This window comes from Apium graveolens, chromosome 3 (genome assembly GCF_009905375.1).
Source record: "Apium graveolens cultivar Ventura chromosome 3, ASM990537v1, whole genome shotgun sequence".
In the NCBI taxonomy this organism is placed as follows: Eukaryota; Viridiplantae; Streptophyta; class Magnoliopsida; order Apiales; family Apiaceae; genus Apium; species Apium graveolens.
The window spans coordinates 254481476-254504321 of NC_133649.1; the positions used below are offsets into that span (position 1 = coordinate 254481476).

Consider the following 22846-nt stretch of genomic DNA (forward strand, 5'->3'; position numbering starts at 1 on the left):
GACTAGAGTGTTACTTAGAGAGCTAGTTCGATCAGAATCGATCAAGATTCCTGATCGAAATCGATCAGGAATCCTGATCGATTCCGCATAAATCCTGGTCGAAGATTCCATCGACTAGAGTGTTACTTTCTGAGCTAGTTCAATCAGGATCCTGATCGAAATCGATCAGGAATCCTGATCGAAGATTCAGTCGACCAGAGTGGCGATATCACAGTATGATCGATCATGATCCTGATCGATTTCGACCAGGATCCCTGATCGATTTGGTATGAATCCTGATCGATTTTAAGCTAGATTAAGGAAAAATTCCAGAATAAAGAAAAAATTCCAAAAAATTAAGGAAAAATCCCAGAATTAAGGGAAAATTACTGGAAATTAAGATAATTTCTAAATAAAAAAGGATGAAAGTAAATCGTTGTAAATGTGTAGGTCGCTCCACACTTTACGCAAAAACGATACCCTGTAAGGGAACAAATGAACTTAACTTCTGTGAAACCTAGTCTCTGTTTCCCAAAGTTGGGGGGCAAATGATAGGGTTAAATAAATCCTGATTGTGTAATTAAATATTATATTGATTATACAAGATATGGGCTGCTAGGCCCAATAAGAAGATGTATGATATTCAGACCAAAAAGGATAGCACATTGATCAGGCCTGATGGACCAGATCAGGCCTGATGGAAAAAAGAAGGCCCAAAACCCTGATTATTAATTAATTTCGTAATTAATTAATAAGGGGAAAATCAGCTATGAAAAAGAGTCCCACTAAGGACATAAATCCTTGTAGATTGGCCTCCAAGGAACCTCATAGGATAAGGAATCAGCTTCCTACTTCCTAGGACTCCAAAGTCCATTCTAATTCAGAGACTTGACCACCAAGTCTCCTATACCAAGTCCAATTCAAGGACCACCAAGATCTATATAAGGGGCCTCATCCCACAAATCAGAATTAAGTTTTTTGACTTGATCCTTGGCATACAGCAAGGTACGTAGACATCTTGTTAAGGCAAATCGAGTCACGAAACACAAGAGCAGTCAAATCGAGCCTTGAAACTCACGCTCCTTTGTAATAAATATAGCAATTATATATCTTAATTTTTAATCCATAATATATAATATATATAAACTTTATCCGAGTCTAGTCGAGTTACTGATTTCGAGCCGAGTCCGAGTAGAACAGACAAAAATCTAGGCTCGGCTCATTTGATCACCCAAACTCATTTTCACATCAAGACCGGCTTGTTAAAAAAAAAGAGCCGATCCAAATTCATTTAAACTAAATTAATCCCGAATACTTTGTTCATTTGCAGGTTGTGTTTGAAGTCAAATTTTGATTTTTTTTAAAAGCACATTCCCACTTGCCATGCAAGTGTTTGGCTGCGAGCGGGCCGATCTTAAAAAAAAAAAACCCAACTAAACCATATTGCTAAACCGGGTTAGTGAAGCTAATCATCATAAGCTACTTAATATATAAACTTGGGTAATTGCAGCAGGGTGTTGTCATAAATCTAAATACTTAAAAACTAGTACAATGGGCACGAACATTATTCCTTCCTACAAGACTATATGCTATATACTTGTTGCGTCAACTCTCATAGTTTTTGTATCCATCCAACAAGGGCCAAAATCCACAAGGCATGATGAGCTAGAAGAGTCTCCTTTATCGGAGAAATTGGAGCAAGACAATATTCGACAAGTGAAAGATGAGGCCTTTAAGTGGACAAATGCTATGTTGTCTTGGCAAAGAACTTCTTTTCACTTTCAACCTCAAATGAACTGGATGAATGGTTAGCTCTTAACTTCCACTTTACGAAATTTCATTATTTTAATTAATCTACTGCTTTTAATGATCTAAACTTGATGTTTCATGTGCTGATTTTCTGGAGCAGATCCAAATGGTATGTCATTTCTTACTTTATACTACCAAGTCAGTAATGTACTCAATTTCATTTTTAATTGACTAGCAATTTTCTTACTTCCTAGACTTGGCTAATTCAGATTTCAACATCCTTAATTAAACCTATAATTAATTTAGAAAGGGTGGTGGTATATTAATAAAGAAAGACCTCACCTCAAGTCTATATAAACACAAATATATCAATAATATTATTGAATCAGAAGCGTTATGTGTGGTCTTGTTTTTTATATTTGTACCGAGTGGTTTGTGCAAGTGTAGGACGTTTTAAATTTTGAGCAATTAGGTCCATTGCTCCACATGGGATGGTACCACATTTTCTACCAGTACAACCCTGATGTTGCTGTATGGGGATGGGGAAACCTGACGTGGGGTCATGCTGTTTCCGAGGATCTTATCAACTGGTTCCATCTCCCCATTGTGTTGTTCCCTGATAATTGGTATGATGTTGGCGGTGTTTGGAGTGGCTCCGCTACAACTCTACCAAATGGTGAAATCGTTATGCTCTACACCAGCAGGCTCTCTAATCTTACTCAGCTACAAAGCTTAGCCTATCCTGCTAATATTTCTGATCCACTTCTCCTCCACTGGGTTAAGTACTCGGGTAACCCTATTATGTTTACCCCAACGGGTGTTGGACATCAGGATTTTAGAGACCCCAGCACTGCCTGGCTGGGCCCCGATGGAAAATGGCGGATCGCAGTAGGCTCAATGCTCAATAACACTGGTTTGTCATTTGTATATAAGACTACTGACTTTATAAATTTTGAGCTTTTAGATGGATTACTACATGAGGTTCCGGGTACGGGTATCTGGGAGTGTATTGACTTTTACCCGCTATCGTTGACTAGTACAAATGGATTGGACACATCAGCTAATGGGGTTGATATTAAGCACCTTATAAAAGTAAGTTTACAGAAAACTATGAAGGATTATTATGCAATCGGTACGTACGATCCAATAAAGGATAAGTGGACTCCTGATGACCCTAAAGAAGATTTGGGTAATGGACTGCTGTTGGATAGTGGAAAGTATTATGCATCAAAGACATTTTATGACCAGAACAAAAAGAGAAGGATTCTGTGGGGTTGGGTTGGGGAAAGTGATGATCAATCTACTGACCTCTTGAAAGGATGGGCTTCTCTTCAGGTATGCATTGTAGGAGTTCATTTCTGTTTTAAAACTTTATCACAACTTTAATAGTACCTTTTAAGAGCTAGTGCTAAGGTACCTAATTATTTCTCAATCAACCATGTACTTAATGTTTCAGGATCACGAACATCTAACTTTCTTTGTACTTCTACGATGAACATTGGTATCAGTTCATGAATTTTTTCTGTACATTATTTAGGGTATTCCAAGAACAGTCGTCTTTGATAAAAAGACCGGAAGCAGTATACTTCAGTGGCCAGTTGAGGAAGTGGAGAGCTTGAGATCAGAAAGTTATGATTTTGAAAAGCTCAAGGTTGAACAAGGATCAGTTCTACCACTCAACATAGGCTCAGCATCACAGGTTTACCTCTTGTGCTTTTACACAATGCTTAACTCGACATGGCCTATTTAATCATGTCTATTTTGATTTAGTCATTTGACAACGCTACTTAACAGTTGGATATAGTTGCCACATTTGATGTGGATGAAGAGGCACTGCAAAGTATAGAAGAAGCTGATGCGGATTATAGCTGCACCTCCAGTGATGGTGCTGTCACTCGAGGCATTTTGGGACCATTTGGCTTTTTAGTTCTGGCTGATGAATCATTGACTGAGTTAACTTCTGTTTACTTCTATATTAGTAAAGGAATTGATGGCAGAGCTAAAACACATTTCTGTGCTGATGAATCAAGGTTTGACACTTATCTTTACTGATGCGATTTTCCATGATTTGTCTTTCCTGCATTATATTTCATTCCACAAGAACTGCTGAACCAAGTAACCCAAAAAATTCATTCTGTTCAATTATATTCAGCTTAAGGATTATCATCCAAGAATAAGGACTGCACTACAATTTTAATCCTGAAGTTTCCCATGTTCAACTTCGCCTCTTGGGCTCACTTATGTGATTTAGCTTAAACTAATTTTGTGGATTCTTCAATTTTTGTACTGCAGATCATCAAGTGCATCAGATACTGAGAAGCTGATTTATGGAAGTGATGTTCCTGTTCTCCACGGGGAAAAACTGTCTATGAGGTTACTGGTACGTGATGATCCTTCTGTTTCTCTTTTACATCCTATTGGTTGAAAGATGTAAGTTTTTAAATATAAACTACTGCCGATTAGAAGTACACAAACTACATATCTATTTCACATACTTAATTTATACACAAACTAATACATCTTAAATAGTAGTGGAAGTTATAACCACCACAATAACTACCAATTCAAAGCATACTAATTCTAATCCTAACTACCAGGCCTGCAGTTACATGACTTGCAGTTACAAATCTGAGCAACTACCCCAAATTCTATCTTATTTAATTAACTATATCAACTTTCAGTAACAAGCTATATAACACTTAGACTTAATAAACATAATTAAAGTACAATCAGTTGCAGCAGCTAAGGCATATTCTAACACTCCTCCTTGCCGCTGATGCTGCAAACTCTCATCTATACCAAAGTTACCAAAGTTCAGTAGTCTTTATGGAAACTTAGTGTGCAGTCTGCTCTTTGTACATAAGATCAAGCTGGAAACTTTTTCTCTTCATTTTAACAGAGAACTATCGAAGCCCTTTTGCATCTTTAATCATGCACATCTTGTCCTCAAAATGCACTTGAAAACCTTTCTCAAGTAATTGTCCAACATTCAACAATTTTTTTATCAATTTCAGGAACATACATCGCATCAGTAATAATTTTAATTCCTGATAAAGTTTCAATTGCAATGGAACTTTTACCTTTCACAGAGATATATTGTCCATTTCCAACTCGTACCTTTGCTACTAATTTTTGATCAAGTTCTTCGAAGAGTTCAACATTATTTGTCATGTTTGTACAACCACTATCCAGTAGCCATGTTTCACCTTGGATGATATAACACGGTGACACGAACAATTGGTTTTCTTCCTTTTGATTCGATGCCACGAAGGAGTGCTCTTCTTCCTCTTGATCCACAACTTGTGCTTCATCTACTTATTTTTCTTTATTTCTGCAGATTCTTTCAACATGACCCATTTCCTTGCATTTATGACATTTTACATCAGGCCTGCTCCAACATTTGAATGAAGGATGATTTATTCAGCCACAATGCTGATATGGAGAATATGTATTTCTTTTATTGGCCACATTATTTTTAAAGTTTCCCTGCCAATCTTTCTTTTCTCCACCAAAAGTTTGACTTGATTGAATCTGCAATTTTGCTTGCATTGCTCCTTCAAGAGTGGCTTCCTCTCTCATTAGTTTTCTCTGTTCATGAGTGTTAGGGCGAAAACACGCGAACACACGTAAGTATACGCGTTCGCAAGTAATATAGAATACTTTTCTAGTTCGTTCCCACAGAGACTCAGACTAATTATGTTCAATTAAACTACTCAGCAATGTATGATTACTTCTCAATGCTAAAACAATAACACTCAGATTTAATTAACTAATTATTAACTACAATTAACTACGAGAATTAAGCACTTAATTAACACTTGAATTAATCAATATTAAAACACTCATGAGATCACAACTTCATTACTACTTCCTTCAATAGTCATTGTTATTATCCTTAGCATGCAACAGTGATGATATTAATCGAATAACACGAAACTGATAAAAGCCAACTTTCGTTGTCCTAATACCATTCTACCAAGCATCCACAATTAAGATAGAAGTTGAATAGACATCAATTATGTTGAGTCCCTATATGTCTACAGAAATTGACAACATAACGATTTAAGCACAAGTTATTCCTTTTGATTACACAGGGCGAATAAAACGGTTAGAGTTACCCACTAATCATGTATACTCTTACATGAACCTATGCTAGCATGACAAGTTCTAAATCTCAAGATTCACCGTCGCTTCACAAAAGATTAACACCCTATCTTATATGTTCGCGACGCACATAAGACGAATAAGCACAACCAATACTAGATATCATACAATCATCACACACTAAGGTATTAAACAACTAACTAAAGAATTCCATAGTAAATCCGTTACGACCCCACGATCACGATTAGCCCATGATAGCACTCATCGTCATCATGGGTTCATATGAAAACATGATAATAACACACGAGAATAATAACTAAAACTACTTATATTAAACCAGAGTACGTCACAAGAGTAAATATGTTCAAAGTAAAGAAAACTAGCATCCAACGTTACAACAAAATAAAGAATCACAAGAAAATATGCTTCCTCTTCGTTGCGGTGTGCTAAAACGGTCTTCTTCCTTATCTCCTCGCTCTTCGATTAATACTACGATCCAACCTTTGTGAAACGTCTCTGAAATCTACTTATATAGGAGTCCCATAAAGCCCAGCTAACTCAGAAGTTGGAAGTTAAACAGAATCAGGAGTCTAAAATATTAATTCTGATTTCCCGTCCCTGCGCGGCCGCTCAGCATTCCTGAGCGGGCGCTCAGCTTCCTGAGCGGTCGCTCAGCTCCCTACTGGAAACTGCTATGTTTTTCTCCCGTTTCTTCGCTGCAATCTGCTCTTATCTTCCCGCTTACAACGCTAAACACATGCCAAACTTATTATTGATGAAATCTCTCCCGAAATGCAATTAATACCCTGAAATGCACAAACACTAGAAAAACGCATCAAATACACAAAATACTTGATTTTAAGACATCAATTCAAGCCATTATAAGACGTTCTAAGTGGTATAAAATGCCACTTATCACACCCCCAAACTTAAATTGATGTTTGTCCTCAAGCGTCACAGAATCAAAAATAAAACAAAAACATGCATGAATGCAATCTATATGAAATGCAGCGATCCCCTTACTACGACCAAACCAACCAACTTACGATATCTCAACAAATGCAATTAGGCAAATAAAGATCAATCAAACCATGCAAACTAACATACAGCCAGATACGTGGTGTGTGCAAATGCTTAACAGATATGGTTCGAAACTAGATCAATTACTATAACTCGACTATCCTCAAGGTAATCACATGATTATACGAAGAATAAAATTCTAGGCACAAAATGACTTATAACACTTCAAGATTTCTGGAGCTTATTACGGAATCATGCTTTTTATTTATAACAACAAATGCTTATTTGACCGTGCAATGAGTGAGGTCCCCAAAAGACTTATGCAATGGTATCCATGTAGCGAGCGTTAGGTTAGCGGATCCCAGACTATAAAAGCCTTAGGTCACTAGGCACAAAGTCCCCTAAGAACTTAATAACTCGAATACCAAAGAGCCCACTCATGATCAATTATACATTAACTCTTTTTCTTTTTTTTTTTCTTTTTCTCTTTTCTATTTTTTTTTCTTCTTTTTTCTCTATTTTTTTTCAAAATTTTTGAGCAAGTGCGTTTCGCTCCATCTTGCTCAACCCTAGACTACTCGCATAAAAATACGAGCCGGCTACTAGCCATTTGACGCCAAGCCACAATTAGCAATGAATTCCATTTTTTACTCCAATTTTTCTTTTCATGCCTTTTATCACTAAGAACCTATTATAAAATTCTAAGTATAATCAATAGATTAACATCGAAAACTATCAAACCATAACAACAATCTAGTCCTTAAGCATTATCTAAGACTTAGTGAAATTACAAATGTTTCTAGCATGCATATCAACCTACAAGACTCAACATCACTTTAACGCTATCACTACACTCGCATCAACATCACAAATTAATTGGTAAATCAGTGTAAAAAGGGATCATGGTATATGCATGAGCTACATGACATGATAAATAAAGCTATAAATAAAAAAAACTATATGGCAAAAAATATGCAACTATATGAACTAAACTATCATGAATATGCAACTATATTACACACACAAAATATTCCTTAACTACCACCCCCAAACTTAAAATCTTCACTGTCCCCAGTGAAGGTAGTAGAAAGGAACACAGGGTATACCTACTCGGAGAGATCATCATCATCATCACCCTCAAAGGGTGGTGTATCAGGAGGCGGATATGCAGAGTCCTCACCAAAAACTGACCACTCGATGTCAGCTCCAAGGCCTCTAAAAGCAGTCCCAAGCGCAAGGGTGAGCTCCTGAGCAAACCTGCTCTGTGTCTCGTACATAACATCCATCCTCCTCAACAGCCTCCTATACCGGGCATCAGCCATCCCAGCACCCTCCTGAGCTCTAGAAGAACCAGCCTCATCTCGCCTTGGCCTCGCCATGGTAGCACCTCGTGCTGGACGCCCTCCTGGAAGACGATAACTCAGCCCATGCTCCTCGGGCTCACCACCGGTCCACTCCTACATCGCATGCAGAGTCCCGGAGTCAATAGGAGCGGCCGACAACTGCAACTGCTCATGAGACGGCCACTGAACTCCAACTGCTCGGCAAAGCTTTGTAACCGTGGATGCATAAGGGATGTTCATGTGCTTAGCTCCCCTCAAAAACTTCAGAATTCCTTGGTAGATGAACTCACCAAGGTCCACATAGTACTCATTCAAAATACCCCATAACAACTGTGCTCTCTCAACTGTGACCTCATGTGCATGTGAAGTAGGCAGAATATTAGCGCAAATAATAGCATTCCATGCACGGGCATACCTATTCATCGCAATCGCCGGAAAATGGCGATACTCGTTAGTCCCAGTCTTGAAGGTCCAAACTGTGCCCGGCCTACAGAGGGTAGCACAAATCAATTCCAAGTCAAAATCCTCAGCAGTCTTCTCGTTCCAATTCTCCTCCGTGGGCTTCCTCTGTCGCTGCCCAATTACACGGAGAATCGCCGCAGGATGATAATCCACCGTCATCCCCCGAACAACAGAATACCCATTCTTCTCAGCCTTCGCGTTCGCATAGAACTCGCGAACTACGCTCATCGGAACTGCTTCAGGAGACTCACAGAAAGCAATCCAACCCTTCTCAGCAATCATAGGCAACAACTCACCATCCCTCCCCGATGGTAAGAATCCCCTCTCCTTCAAAATCGGCTTACCTAGAAGCCTAGTATACTCCTCCTCCGCAGCCCTATCAAACAACCGAGGCCTCCCAACAATACCCCTTGAAGAATCAGCAGTAGGGACAGTGCTGATGCTATCAATAGTCCTGGATCTCTTGGGTGCCATCGAAACTGAGAAAAAGTGTTTAAGATTTATGTTTTTGGATATGGGAGAGAGTTTAAGGTTTGAAAGTGTATGGGGAGTATATGGAATAGGTGTATGTATATATAGGGTATAGATTAGGGTAAAATTTGATTAGGAGTGGGTTTGAGGGTTAAAAACATGGGATAATGGGGAAATAGGTCGTGGGTAATGAGGCTGTGTATTGTTTTTTTATTTTTCAGATTTTTTTGGATTTTTATAGGACTTAAAAAAAAATTTCTTCCAGTCGGGCCCTGAGCGGTCGCTCAGCAAAGCTGAGCGAGCGCTCAGGGGTCTTCTGGAATTTTTTTTTCCTTGCCTTGTTTTTCTGATTTTTTTGTGGTTTTGGATAGGTGACTAACTTCTAAGGGTTTCTGTAACAACAAATCATGGGTTGCCTCCCAAGAAGCGCTTCTTTTTCGTCATTAGCTTGACGTAACGTACCTTAGTCAAGTTGACAATAAAACGGCACTAACCACTTCCCCGTTTGTCGTGTCCCCATAGTAATGCTTCAAACGCTGACCATTAACCTTAAATGCTTGGTCCGGATCATTCTAAAAAATCTCCACCGCTCCATGTGGAAACACAGTTTTGACAATAAAAGTTCCAGACCACCTTGATTTCAACTTCCCAGGAAAAAGTCGGAGACGAGAGTTGAATAAAAGAACTTGCTGTCCCGGCACAAATAACTTAGGATGTAACTTCCTATCGTGCCACCTTTTCACTTTTTCCTTGTACATTTTGTTGTTCTCGTACGCTTGGAGTCGAAATTCATCAAGTTCATTTAGCTGAAGCATTCGCTTCTTTCCAAGCTGCATCTAGATCCAGGTCCAACTTCTTCAACGCCCAATAGGTCTTATGCTCAATCTCCGCAGGTAAATGACATCCCTTACCATACACAAGTTGAAACGGGGACATCCCAAGTGGAGTCTTATATGCTGTTCTGTAAGCCCACACAGCTTCATCGAGCTTTAAAGACCAATCCTTCCTTGACGGACAAACAACCTTCTCTAGAATGCGCTTGATCTCTCTATTAGACACTTCCGCTTGACCATTAGTTTGTGGATGATAGGCAGTAGCAACACGATGATTCACATTATAGCGCTGCATCATAGAAGTGAACTTACGGTTTCAAAAATGCGACCCTTCATCACTTATGATCACTCGTGGCGTTCCAAACCTTGTGAAAATCTGTTTATGAAGAAAATTCAACACTACCTTTGCATCATTCGTCGGTAGAGCTTTGAATTCTACCCATTTCGAGACATAATCGACTGCCAGCAAGATGTACTGATTATTGTAGGACGAGACAAAAGGCCCCATGAAATCGATTCCCCAAACATCAAAGACCTCGACTTCAAGAATCACATTTAACGGCATCTCATCATTCCTTGTAAGATTCCCCACTCTTTGGCAACGATCACACCTTAAAATGAACTGATGAACATCCTTAAACAAAGTAGGCCAGAAAAAACCTGCTTGCAGAATACGAGCTGCCGTCTTCTTACCACCATAATGTCCACCATAAACTGTGGAGTGGCAGTCTCGTAATATCCCCTCCGTCTCACAGAATGGGATACATCTCCTGATGATCTGGTCAGCTCCCCGTCTAAATAAATACGGTTCATCCCACATATAACACTTCACCTCATGCAGAAACTTCTTCTTTTGAGTGGTCAAATTAGGAGGCATTATATTGTTGACAAGATAATTCACAATATCTGCGAACCATGGCTCTTCCTCCTGAACTGCGAACAACTGCTCATCCGGAAAAGATTCGTCGATCAACGTCTTATCATGTGAAGTAGACTCGGGATTCTCCAGTCTAGAGAGATGGTCAGCTACTTGATTCTCAGTACCTTTTCGATCCTTGATCTCTAATTCAAATTCCTGTAGCAAGAGCACCCAACGAATGAGTCTGGGCTTCGAATCCTTCTTGGAAACCAAATAGCGAATGACCGCGTGATCAGTGAATACTGTCACCTTTGTCCCAAGCAAATAAGATCGAAATTTTTCGAAACCAAAGACTATAGCCAAGAGCTCCTTCTCAGTAGTGGTGTAGTTCATTTGGGCCCCATTTAAGGTCTTGCTAGCATAGTAGACCACATGAAAGAGATTATTCCTGCGCTGCCCAAGAATTGCGCCCACCGCATAATCACTCGCATCACACATCATCTCAAAAGGCTCTGTCCAATCAGGTGCTGTAATAACTGGTGCAGTTATCAAACTCTTCTTGAGAGTCTCGAATGCCGTCAAACATTCATCATCAAATTTAAAAGGCACATCCTTCTCAAGCAAGTTGCACAACGGCTTAGATATCTTCGAAAAGTCCTTGATGAAACGCCGCTAAAAACCCGCATAACCAAGAAAACTACGGATTCCTTTCACAGAAATAGGTGGTGGAAGATTTTCAATGACTCCCACCTTGGCTTTGTCCACCTCAAGACCCTTTCTAGAGACCTTATGCCCAAGAATAATGCCTTCACGCACCATAAAGTGACATTTTTCCCAATTGAGCACCATATTAGTTTTCACACACCTTTTGAGTACTGCACGAAGATTATTCAAACATTCATCATACGAATGTCCAAAGACGGAGAAGTCGTCCATGAAGACCTCAACATTATTTCCAATCATATCAGAGAATATAGCCATCATACATCTCTGAAAAGTGGCCGGTGCGCCACATAAGCCAAACGAAACTCTGCGAAAAGCAAACGTGCCAAATGAACAAGTGAAGGTAGTCTTTTCTTGGTCCTCTGGTGCAATACATATCTGATTATACCCCGAATAACCATCCAGAAGACAATAATACTCGTGACCGGCCAACCTGTCAAGCATTTGATCAATAAACGGAAGAGGGAAGTGATCCTTCCTCGTGGCCTTGTTCAACTTTCTGTAGTCCATGCATACACTCCATCCTGTGACTGTTCGAGTGGGGATGAGCTCGTTCTTCTCATTTGCTACCACAGTGATACCTCCTTTCTTAGGTACACATTGCACGGGGCTCACCCAAGAACTGTCAGAAATAGGATAAATGATTCCTGCATGTAGCCACTTCAGAATTTCTTTCTTCACCACTTCTTTCATGATAAGATTAAGTCTGCGCTGTTTCTCAACAGTCGGCTTACTACCCTCTTCTAGCAGAATCTTATGCATGCACTATGAAGGGCTGATCCCTTTGATGTCTGCTATAGTCCATCCGATAGCTGATTTAAATTCTTTCAAGATCCTTAAGAGTTTGTTCTCCTCACTACCTGAAAGGTCAGATGCAATAATAACAGGTAAAGTAGATGCATCACCTTAAAAAAGCATACCTCTAGTGTGCAAGCAATGGTTTAAGCTCCAAGGTAGGTGCTTCCTCGAGAGATGGTTTGAGCTTTCCGTCAGCATTTTTGAGGTCAGAAGTACCAAGAGATTCAAATGGCATGACTAGCTTTCGCCTCCAAGGAGAAGCATTTAGATATTGTAGTTGCTCATTGCCATCCTCATCATCACTGTCAAAATCCCCCACTAAGGCCTTCTCTAATGCATCAGACATTAGCATATGATCAAGTTCTGAAGTAACCGCAGAATCAATCAAATCCACTTTTAAGCACTCCTCATCTTCTATAGGGAATTTCATCGCTTTGAATACATTGAATGTCACATCCTGATCCTGCACCCGCATAGTAAGTTCACCTTTCTGCACATCTATCAAGGTACGACCTGTAGCCAAGAAAGGTCTCCCCAAGATTATGGGAATCTTCTTATCTTCCTCGAAATCCAGAATAACAAAGTCTGCAGGAAAGAAGAGCTTATCCACCTTTACTAGCACATCCTCCACTATGCCTCGTGGGTATGTAATAGAACGATCAGCCAATTGCAGAGACATGTAGGTGGGTTTTGGATCAGGTAAATTCAACTTTTTGAAGATCGACAACGGCATCAGATTGATGCTTGCTCCCAAATCACAAAGGCACTTGTCAAAAGACAACTTGCTAATAGTGCAAGGAATGGTGAAGCTACCTGGATCTTTAAGCTTTGGAGGTAACTTTTGTTGCAGCACATCACTGCATTCTTCCGTTAAAGCAACGGTCTCAAGATCATCCAGTTTCACCTTCCTTGAAATAATTCGCTTCATAAATTTCGCATAACTAGGCATTTGCTCCAGAGCCTCAGCGAAAGGTATGTTGATGTAAAGTTTCTTGAACACCTCTAGAAACTTACCGAACTGCTTATCCAGCTTTTGTTGTTGTAATCTCTTAGGGAAAGGTGGTGGAGGATAGAGCTGTCTCTCCCCTGTATTACCCTCAGGCAGAGTGTGTTCAATAGTAGTCTTCCTTGCTTCCGCCGCTTTCTCCTTTTGCTTAGCTTCTTCATCACCAACTTCAGCTTCTCCTTCTTTTGCTTTTTCAGCATCAACAACTTTTCCAGACCTTAAGGTAATAGCCTTGACTTGCTCTTTAGCTTCCTTCTTGCCTGGCACTTCAGTATCACTGGGAAGTGTGCCAGGTTGACGATTAAGCACTGCATTGGCTATTTGACCGATTTGATTTTCCAAGGTCTTGATAGAAACCGCCTGACTCTTGCACAACAGCTTAAGTTCCTCAAAATCAGCACTAGAGGGTGGAGCTGCACCGCCTTGTTGAGGATATGATTGCCTTTGAGCATAATGCTGTGGTTGCTGGAATCCAGGTGGATTGAACTGTTTACTTACGCCTTGCTGATATGGTTGCTGAATAGCATTCTGATTATTACTCCAGCTGAAATTTGGATGATTTCTGTTGTTAGGATGATAAGTAGCTGGCACAGGCTGCTGCGGTCGCTGATAATTGTTCACATACTGAACAGATTCATTAACAAGAGAACACTGATCCGTAGCATGAGAACCTGCACAAAGCTCACAGACCATAGCTATCTGATTGACTCCATAGGTGGCTAGAGAATCGACCTTCATAGACAGCGCTTGGAGCTGCGCTGCAATAGCTGTAGCTGCATCAACTTCCAAAATACCTGCTATCTTCCCATGCATCATCCTTTGAGTTGGGTTTTGATGCTCATTTGCAGCCATAGTCTCAATAAGATTATAAGCCTCAGTATAGCTTTTGGCCCACAAGGCGCCTCCAGCTGCTGCATCGAGCATAGGCCGAGATTGGGCCCCAAACCATTATAGAAACCAGTGATCACCATCCAATCAGGCATTCCATGGTGTGGACACTTTCTCAACATTTCCTTGTAGCGCTCCCAAGCTTCGCACATAGATTCTGAAGGTTGCTGCGCAAACTGAGTAAGAGCACTCCTCATAGCCGCAGTCTTCGCCATTGGATAAAACTTCAACAGAAACTTTTGCGCAAGATCTTGCCAAGTAGTGATAGACCCAGCTGGTTCAGAATGTAACCAGTCCTGAGCTTTATCCCTCAGTGAGAATGGGAAAAGCCTCAGCTTGATAGCCTCATCAGTCTGAGATAGCCTCATCAGTCACACCATTATATTTGAAAGTACTACAGATCTCGACAAAATTCCTTATGTGCATGTTGGGGTCTTCAGTCGCAGCACCTCCGAAAGAAACAGAATTCTGCACCATTTGAATAGTGCCCGACTTGATTTCAAAGTTATTGGCCTCAATAGCCGAGTGCATGAAGCTAGACGGAATATCATCAATTTTAGGCCGAGAAAAGTCCATAAGAGCTGGATCTGCCGGAACTATACGATCACCCATGATTACTGGCTCTTTCAGCTCACTTCCTGAATCGGAATCTTCAAATTCTATCTTCTTCGGAATATCAAGAACTTCGTCTGTCTCCTCAGCCGTATCTAAATTCCTCTTGCGAGTACGAGAACGTGTTTGCATAAACGCTCGCTAAGGTACCTGAAACACAACCGGAAACAATAAGAAACACGTCTTAATCACTGAGTCCTAATGACCAATAATGGTAAGTACATAAACTAAACAAATACGCCGAGTCCCCGGCAGCGGCGCCAAAAAGTTAGGGCGAAAACACGCGCTAATAACACACGCAAGTATACGCGTTTGCAAGTAATATAGAATACTTTTCTAGTTCGTTCCCACAGAGACTCAGACTAATTATGTTTAATTAAACTCACTCACCAATGTATGATTACTTCTCAATGCTAAAACAATAACACTCAGATTTAATTAACTAATTATTAAGTACAATTAACTACGAGAATTAAGCACTTAATTAACACTTGAATTAATCAATATTAAAACACTCATGAGATCACAACTTCATTACTACTTCCTTCAATAGTCATTTTTATTACCCTTAGCATGCAACAGTGATGATATTAATCGAATAACACGAAATTGATAAAAGCCAACTTTCGTTGTCCTAATACCATTCTACCAAGCATCCACAATTAAGATAGAAGTTGAATAGGCATCAATTATGTTGAGTCCCTATATGTCTACAGAAATTGACAACATAACGATTTAAGCACAAGTTATTCCTTTTGATTACACAGGGCGAATAAAACGGTTAGAGTTACCCACTAATCATGTATACTCTTACATGAACCTATGCTAGCATGGCAAGTTCTAAATCTCAAGATTCACCGTCGCTTCACAAAAGATTAACACCCTATCTTATATGTTCGCGATGCACATAAAACGAATAAGCACAACCAATACTAGATATCATACAATCATCACACACTAAGGTATTAAACAACTAACTAAAGAATTCCATAGTAAATCCGTTACGACCCCACGATCACGATTAAGCCCATGATAGCACTCATCGTCATCATGGGTTCATATGAAAACATGATAATAACACACGAGAATAATAACTAAAACTACTTATATTAAACCAGAGTACGTCACAAGAGTAAATAGGTTCAAAGTAAAGAAAACTAGCATCCAACGTTACAACGAAATAAAGAATCACAAGAAAATATGCTTACTCTTCGTTACGGTGTGCTAAAACGGTCTTCTTCCTTATCTCCTCGCTCTTCGATTAATACTACGATCCAACATTTGTGAAACGTCTCTGAAATCTACTTATATAGGAGTCCCATAAAGCCCAGCTAACTCAGAAGTTGGAAGTTAAACAGAATCAGGAGTCTAAAATATTAATTCTGATTTCCCGTCCTTGCGCGACCGCTTAGCATTCCTGAGCGGGCGCTCAGCTCCCTACTGGAAACTGCTCTGTTTTTCTCCCGTTTCTTCGCTGCAATCTGCTCCTATCTTCCCGCTTACAACGCTAAACACATGCCAAGGCTTATTATTGATGAAATCTCTCCCGAAATGCAATTAATACCCTGAAATGCACAAACAATAGAAAAACGCATCAAATACACAAAATACTTGATTTCAAGACATCAATTCAAGCCATTATAAGACGTTCTAAGTGGTATAAAATGCCACTTATCAATGAGCTTCTAATGCACTAAGAAGTTCTGGCAATGGTATTGTTGCAAGATCTTTACTCTCCTCCAATGCTGATATTTTCGCCTCAAATCTTTCTAGCAATTTTACCAGCGATTTTTCAACCACCCTACTATTGGTCATCTCTTCACCAATAAGGCTGCGTTTGTTAACAAGTTCAAATAATTTATCAGCATATTCTTTGACCGTCTCAGATTCCTTCATTTTTTGCAACTCAAATTCCCTTTTAAGATTCAGGATTCTCATGCTTCTTGTTCGTGCATTTCCTTGAAACTCTTGTCTGAGATACTCCCAATGTTTCCAGATTCATATTTCTGGTGAACAAAGATTCAGATACAGCAGAAAACAGACACGTTTTGGCCTTATAAACCTTCGATTGCTTCTCACTATGAACCTTGATTCGCTGTAGAATTCTCTGTTCTTGGTGGAACAACTAATTCTTCTTTCATTGCTTCCCAAAGATCCCATGCCTGTAAATATGCTGTCATTTTGACAGCCCATAACTGGTAGTTTTCGCCTGTGAAAACAAGGGTGGAATGGGAGAATAAGAATTTGAACTCATTGAGCGAAAATGTTAATTGAATGCACTTCACTCGATACCAACTTCACACAGATTCCTTAAGAAATAAGCTCTGATACCATATGTAAGTTTTTAAATATAAACTACTGCATATTAGAAGTACAAAAACTACGTATTTCTTTCACACACTTAATCATACACAAACTAGTACATCTTAAATAGTAGTGGAAGTTATAACCACCACAATAAGTACCAATTCAAAGCATATTAATTCTAATCCTAACTACCAGGCCTGCAGTTACAGGACTTGCAGTTACAAATCTGAACAACTACCCCAAATTCTATCTTATTTAATTAACTATATATACTTTCAGTAACAAGCTATATAACACTTAGACTTAATAAACATAATTAAAGTACAATCAGTTGCAGCAGCTAAGGCATATTCTAACAAAAGATAATTTAACAAAAAATCCTCATAAATAGTAAGTGAAAAAGTTTCTAACAGAGCAAGGAGCTAATATACGTGAACGGATTAATTCAGGTTGATCATTCAATAGTCGAGAGCTTTGTACAAGGAGGAAGAAGAGTAATAACATCGTGGGTATATCCAACAAAAGCTATTAATGGAGCAGCAAAAGTATACATGTTTAACAATGCCACGGGAACAAGTGTGACAGCCTCAGTAAAAGTCTGGCAAATGAATTCTGCAAATCTGAAACCTTATCCATTGACTGAGGATCAGATGTAAAGTAGATGTACCTCAGTCGTCGTATTTTTTCTTGCTCGATCAAACACAAAGGACGACAAATAATGGGAAGAAGCCAAGCAAATTTGTGGTTGTTGAATATGGCATTTAATTTTAAATTTAAATTCAAAATGTATAAAATTCGCCATGCTGCTGTAACCTCCAAGATCATAAATTAGACTTTTGTTGGAAGATTTTTCTCGTTTTCATTGTCAAAAAACAATGTCCAACTTTCAGATTTTTGTTGAACAATATAGAAAATTTTACATAAAAATCCGCAAAGTAAGTAGAAACCGTCTCATGGTAATCTTGAATGTTAGAATTTCGATTCACAGGGAAAATAGTTTGAATCTAATGTAAGTAAAAGAATGTTAGAACTCAAACCTTAGAAATCATCGATTTGTATAATAATCAGAACTTAACTAGTAGGAGTGTTGGCTTTAATGAACAATGATCTGAAACTAGATCATTTCAATATTTTATCGCTGAGAGCTGGACTACTTTATTAAGGTGTGCTCAAATGAAAGTTGACTGGTTAAAGATATGACTAATTAGTTTTCTGATTGCTTAAATTTGTGCTAATCAGACACTTTCATTTTTAATTTCCACTAGAGACATGCCTGTTTAATTGTTTAGGAGTAGATCTATTAACTTAAGCTGAATGAACTCTGTATATTGAATTGTAATAAATCTGGATCACCCCCTTTGTACAAACATAAGTATTGTCTTCTAGTACATAACTTGGCAGTTGCATCATTAGAGTGCACTCTAAGTTTAAACCACTACAATGGACACAACCATCTCTTCCAACAGTCCCCTGCAGGACCAAGACAAACGCGACAATTCTCCAGCAGGTCTCCAACGTCCCATTAAAGGCCTCTTCTATATACTCATTGTGTCAAGTTGTATACTTCTGGTTTCAGTCATACAAGGACCAAAAATTGTCAATGATGGTGATGCTAATGATCATGTTTCAATAAGCTTATATTCATCCTTAAAAGCAATGTTGCCGGAGCACTTAGAACAACAGTTGGAAGATGTTGTTGAAGTATGGGATGAGAAAGCGGAAGCAAATCCGTGGGGCAACGAGATGTTGCATTGGCAAAGAACTTCATACCATTTTCAACCTCAGAAGAATTGGATGAACGGCAAGTGTTTATCTAATATACTATCGCAGTCGCAGGACATTAATTCTTTTTTGGTATAAATGATTCAATATCTAATGATTGAAAATCTATGTTTATGGCGATTCTTATGTTACTTTCATGGCGAAACTGGTGAATATCTCTGGATCAGATCCTAATGGTATGTTGCCATTCTTTCTTGCTCAATATTATGTTTTCATTAGTGCCATAATTTAGCTTTGGCCATAACTTGGCTGTTAAATTGGAGACATTCAAGGCAAAACTGATGAATTAATAAAGAAAGACCATAGATTAACTGCCAAGACTCAGAACACATCGATTAAGCCAAGATGTTAGAATTCAATGGGGGTGGTAGAATATTAAAGAAAGACCCCAAGTCTATACACAAAAATGCTATAATAGCCCAAACTTATTTGTCTCGTTCACTTCTGCACAAAAATTATCTTATTATTGAAATTATCTTGTTAATTTGATTGTCATTCAATATTCATATATTGAATATCAATTTCTGCAGAAAAATGACCTCCTTAACTCTTTCCTATTTTTAATATCCACTACTAATTAATCATAACTGTGCATAAAGATATCTCTACTACTATATTATGTTACAACTGAATTTCTGTCGTGGCATGTCTGGAAAACGTAAATTTCCTTGGAAATTCTAGATTTGGCCAAATAATAATATGTTTGGATAATCAAAGGAATTTGGAGTTAGTTTTTATTTCAAACAAAAACTTCAAATTATGTCGTTTGAAATCCACTATTTGAATTGAAATAGATGTTCCAAAACACAATCTTAATCAATTTATTATTAAATTCAAATATTAAAAAAGAAATGGATGCAAGCTCGAGTTATATCAGTCAGCACGATGTCTTCCATGTTTCTGAGTTGAGAGCTGTAAAAGGATGATTAAATTTCAGAAGAAAGAACAAGTCTAGTATTTGGTGAACTGGAAGATTACCTTCAACATGAATGCTCGGGGGCAGTAGCAGCAGAATTTTAATGCTGCATTTATATTATTAATTATCTAAACTAAAAACTTGAGTTGAAAATAGCTCAGAAGCAAGTTCACTGAAAAATACAAACACTTCATTGTTACTAGAGGTAAGAAACTTACTTGAAATATTTTCAACTTCAAATTACAAATTTGTTAATTTATAAGCTGTTTCCAATATGGGTAAATTACCTCGTGCTTTTAAACATGTATTTTAAGTTTCGAATAAGAAGCTTATAATACTCGTCTCCAATCTCTGTCTTTTGTTTTTCCCTGTAACTTTTATAGTTAAGCTGGAGGAGCCTGAGCTCCTGTATCATTGTTTGTTAACAATTTTCCTAAAACATAGTATTTGTTAACAATGAATCACAGGGCCGTTGCTCCACATGGGATGGTACCATTTTTTCTACCAATACGGCCCAAATTCTGCAGTTTGGGAAAACATTACATGGGGCCATGCCGTATCCAAAGATCTCATTAATTGGTTTCATCTCCCCACTGCCATGGTTCCCGATAGTTGGTTTGACAGTGACGGTGTTTGGACCGGCTCTGCTACAATCCTGCCAGACGGTCAAGTTATAATGCTATACACAGGTGGTGCAGCTGATGGTACTCAGTTGCAGAACTTAGCCTATCCTGCAAATCTTTCTGATCCACTCCTCCTGGAATGGGTTAAGTATCCTGGTAACCCTGTCATGGTACCCCCTCCCGGAATCAAAGAGTACAGAGACCCCAGCACAGCCTGGCTTGGCCCAGACGGAAAATGGCGGATCACAATTGGGGCATTGCTTAATAACACTGGTGTATCACTGGTATATAAGACTACTGACTTTAAGACGTTTGAACTGTTGGATGGGCTATTACACGAGGTTCCGGGTACTGGTATGTGGGAATGCATTGACTTTTACCCAGTGTCACTGACTACTACTCATGGATTGGACACATCAGCTAATGGGCCAGGTATTAAGCACGTTTTGAAAGTTAGTATGCCAGGTATGGAGGATTACTATGCAATTGGTACTTACGATCCAATAAACGACAAATGGACACCTGATGATCCAAAAGCAGATGTTGGTACTGGACCCAGGGTGGATGATGGAGAATACTATGCATCCAAAACATTTTATGATCTAAACAAGAAAAGAAGGATTAACTGGGCTTGGATTCCTGAAATTGATAGTCAATCTAGTGACCTACTGAAAGGATGGGCATCTCTATAGGTAAATATTCTTTACTTATTCTATCCTACTTACTGCTTGCATCTGTCTCATGATTATCTGTTGGTATGCTTTATGTAGGCCATTCCAAGAACGGTTGTGTTTGATACAAAAACTAGAACCAATATACTTCAATGGCCAGTGGAGGAAGTTGAGAGCTTGAGAATAGAAAGTTATGATTTTGACAACCTTATACTTAAGCCAGGTTTTGTTTTGCCACTCAACATAGGTTCAGCAACGCAGGTTTATCAACGTCTACCTAAATTTGATAAAATTATATTTGATGTAAAGTACATTGTCCTAATGCTATACATATGTAACTATGTGTTTGCCAATGTTAATTGAACAGTTGGACATAGTTGCTACGTTTGAGATAGATAATGAAGCATTTCAAAGTACAGTTGAAGCTAGTACAGATTACAAATGCAGCACCAGTGGTGGTGCAGCGAGTCGAGGCACTTTGGGACCATTTGGCGTCTTAGTACTTGCTGATGAATCATTGTCTGAATTAACTCCGATTTATTTTTATATAACTATAGGAGCAAATGGGAGTGCTAAAACTCATTTCTGTGCTGATCAGTCAAGGTCTGCCTCTTTGAATTCCCAATTAAGTTTCTATATATAATTGCAATGTAATGTAAATTAGTGTGTATTGTAATTGCAGATCATCAGCAGCTACGGATGTTGCAAAGCCAATTTATGGAAGTGATGTTCCTGTGCTCCATGATGAAAAACTATCTATGAGGATATTGGTATGTTAGCATTTGTCCTTTTTACACATTTCTTCATACCTGCATTAATGTTTTAAAGCAAGTGACGCAGTATATGAAAAGTGATACAATATCCGGTGTCCTTAAGAATTGAATGGTGGTGTTACCTTAGGTTGATTATTCGATAGTTGAGAGTTTTGGTCAAGGTGGAAGAAGGGTGATTACATCGCGAATCTATCCAACCAGAGCCATTAACCGAGCAGCGAAACTATTTGTGTTTAACAATGCCACAGGAGTGAGTGTGACAGCATCACTCAAGGCCTGGCAAATGACTTCTGCAAAAATGAATCCTTTCCCACCCAATGGGGATGACTTGTAGGCCCTCTTTTTCCTATATTGATGTATCATTTGTATGGTTCAATTTCAAGTTAAATTCAATTCCTAAATTCATATTTCACAATTTATTAATATGTCACAAATGGGCCAGAAATTGGTATATATTAATTGGGCCTTATTATATTATTGGGCCATGTTATGCAAATCCATCATACCAAACACAGAGATGTTACTGACGCGATTATATATATCATTGTCATGCTTGTCTTTTGGAGTATGAAATGAAATGAATTAAATGTTTACTTTTATCTTTTCTTTTCTGTAATTTCCTTCCTGTTCTTGCTTCTTTTTCTTTGCTAAATTTTAACAAACAATCCCAAAAATAGACAAGATCATGACAAATGATATCAGAGCCTCTGATTTCTCGGACATGGCTTTCACTATTTCTTTCCCTTCATATTCTTCAAACCTTTTTTAAAACCCTAATTTCTTTCAAACCCCTTCATATCATCCGTACCAATACAACCCATCTCTAAATTCTCTACACCAGTATACACCACCTCCAACACCTCCCCATGTTTACCACCACCCGAACCACCCTATGATTTCTACACTACTCCCGAAACACATTATGTT

General features: G+C 38.7%; 1 protein-coding gene, 1 non-coding gene and 1 pseudogene across 2 annotated transcripts; all 3 read left to right on the forward strand.

Annotated features, from left to right (window-relative positions):
- Window positions 1-1486: 1486 nt before the first annotated feature.
- LOC141713249 (beta-fructofuranosidase, soluble isoenzyme I-like) lies at window positions 1487-18081 on the forward strand. Its single transcript, XM_074516575.1, has 7 exons — window positions 1487-1786; window positions 1889-1897; window positions 2201-3063; window positions 3266-3427; window positions 3523-3758; window positions 4021-4108; window positions 17604-18081. Exons 1-7 carry the CDS (start codon window positions 1531-1533, stop codon window positions 17808-17810), a joined length of 1821 nt encoding a protein of 606 aa, XP_074372676.1. The 5' UTR covers window positions 1487-1530; the 3' UTR covers window positions 17811-18081.
- On the forward strand, window positions 14329-14435 carry LOC141715762 (small nucleolar RNA R71). Its single transcript, XR_012572512.1, has one exon. It is a non-coding gene; the product is annotated as a small nucleolar RNA R71 (small nucleolar RNA).
- An 843-nt stretch (window positions 18082-18924) lies between the features above and the next one.
- Window positions 18925-22424, forward strand: LOC141713248 (beta-fructofuranosidase, soluble isoenzyme I-like; annotated as a pseudogene).
- Window positions 22425-22846: the final 422 nt, after the last annotated feature.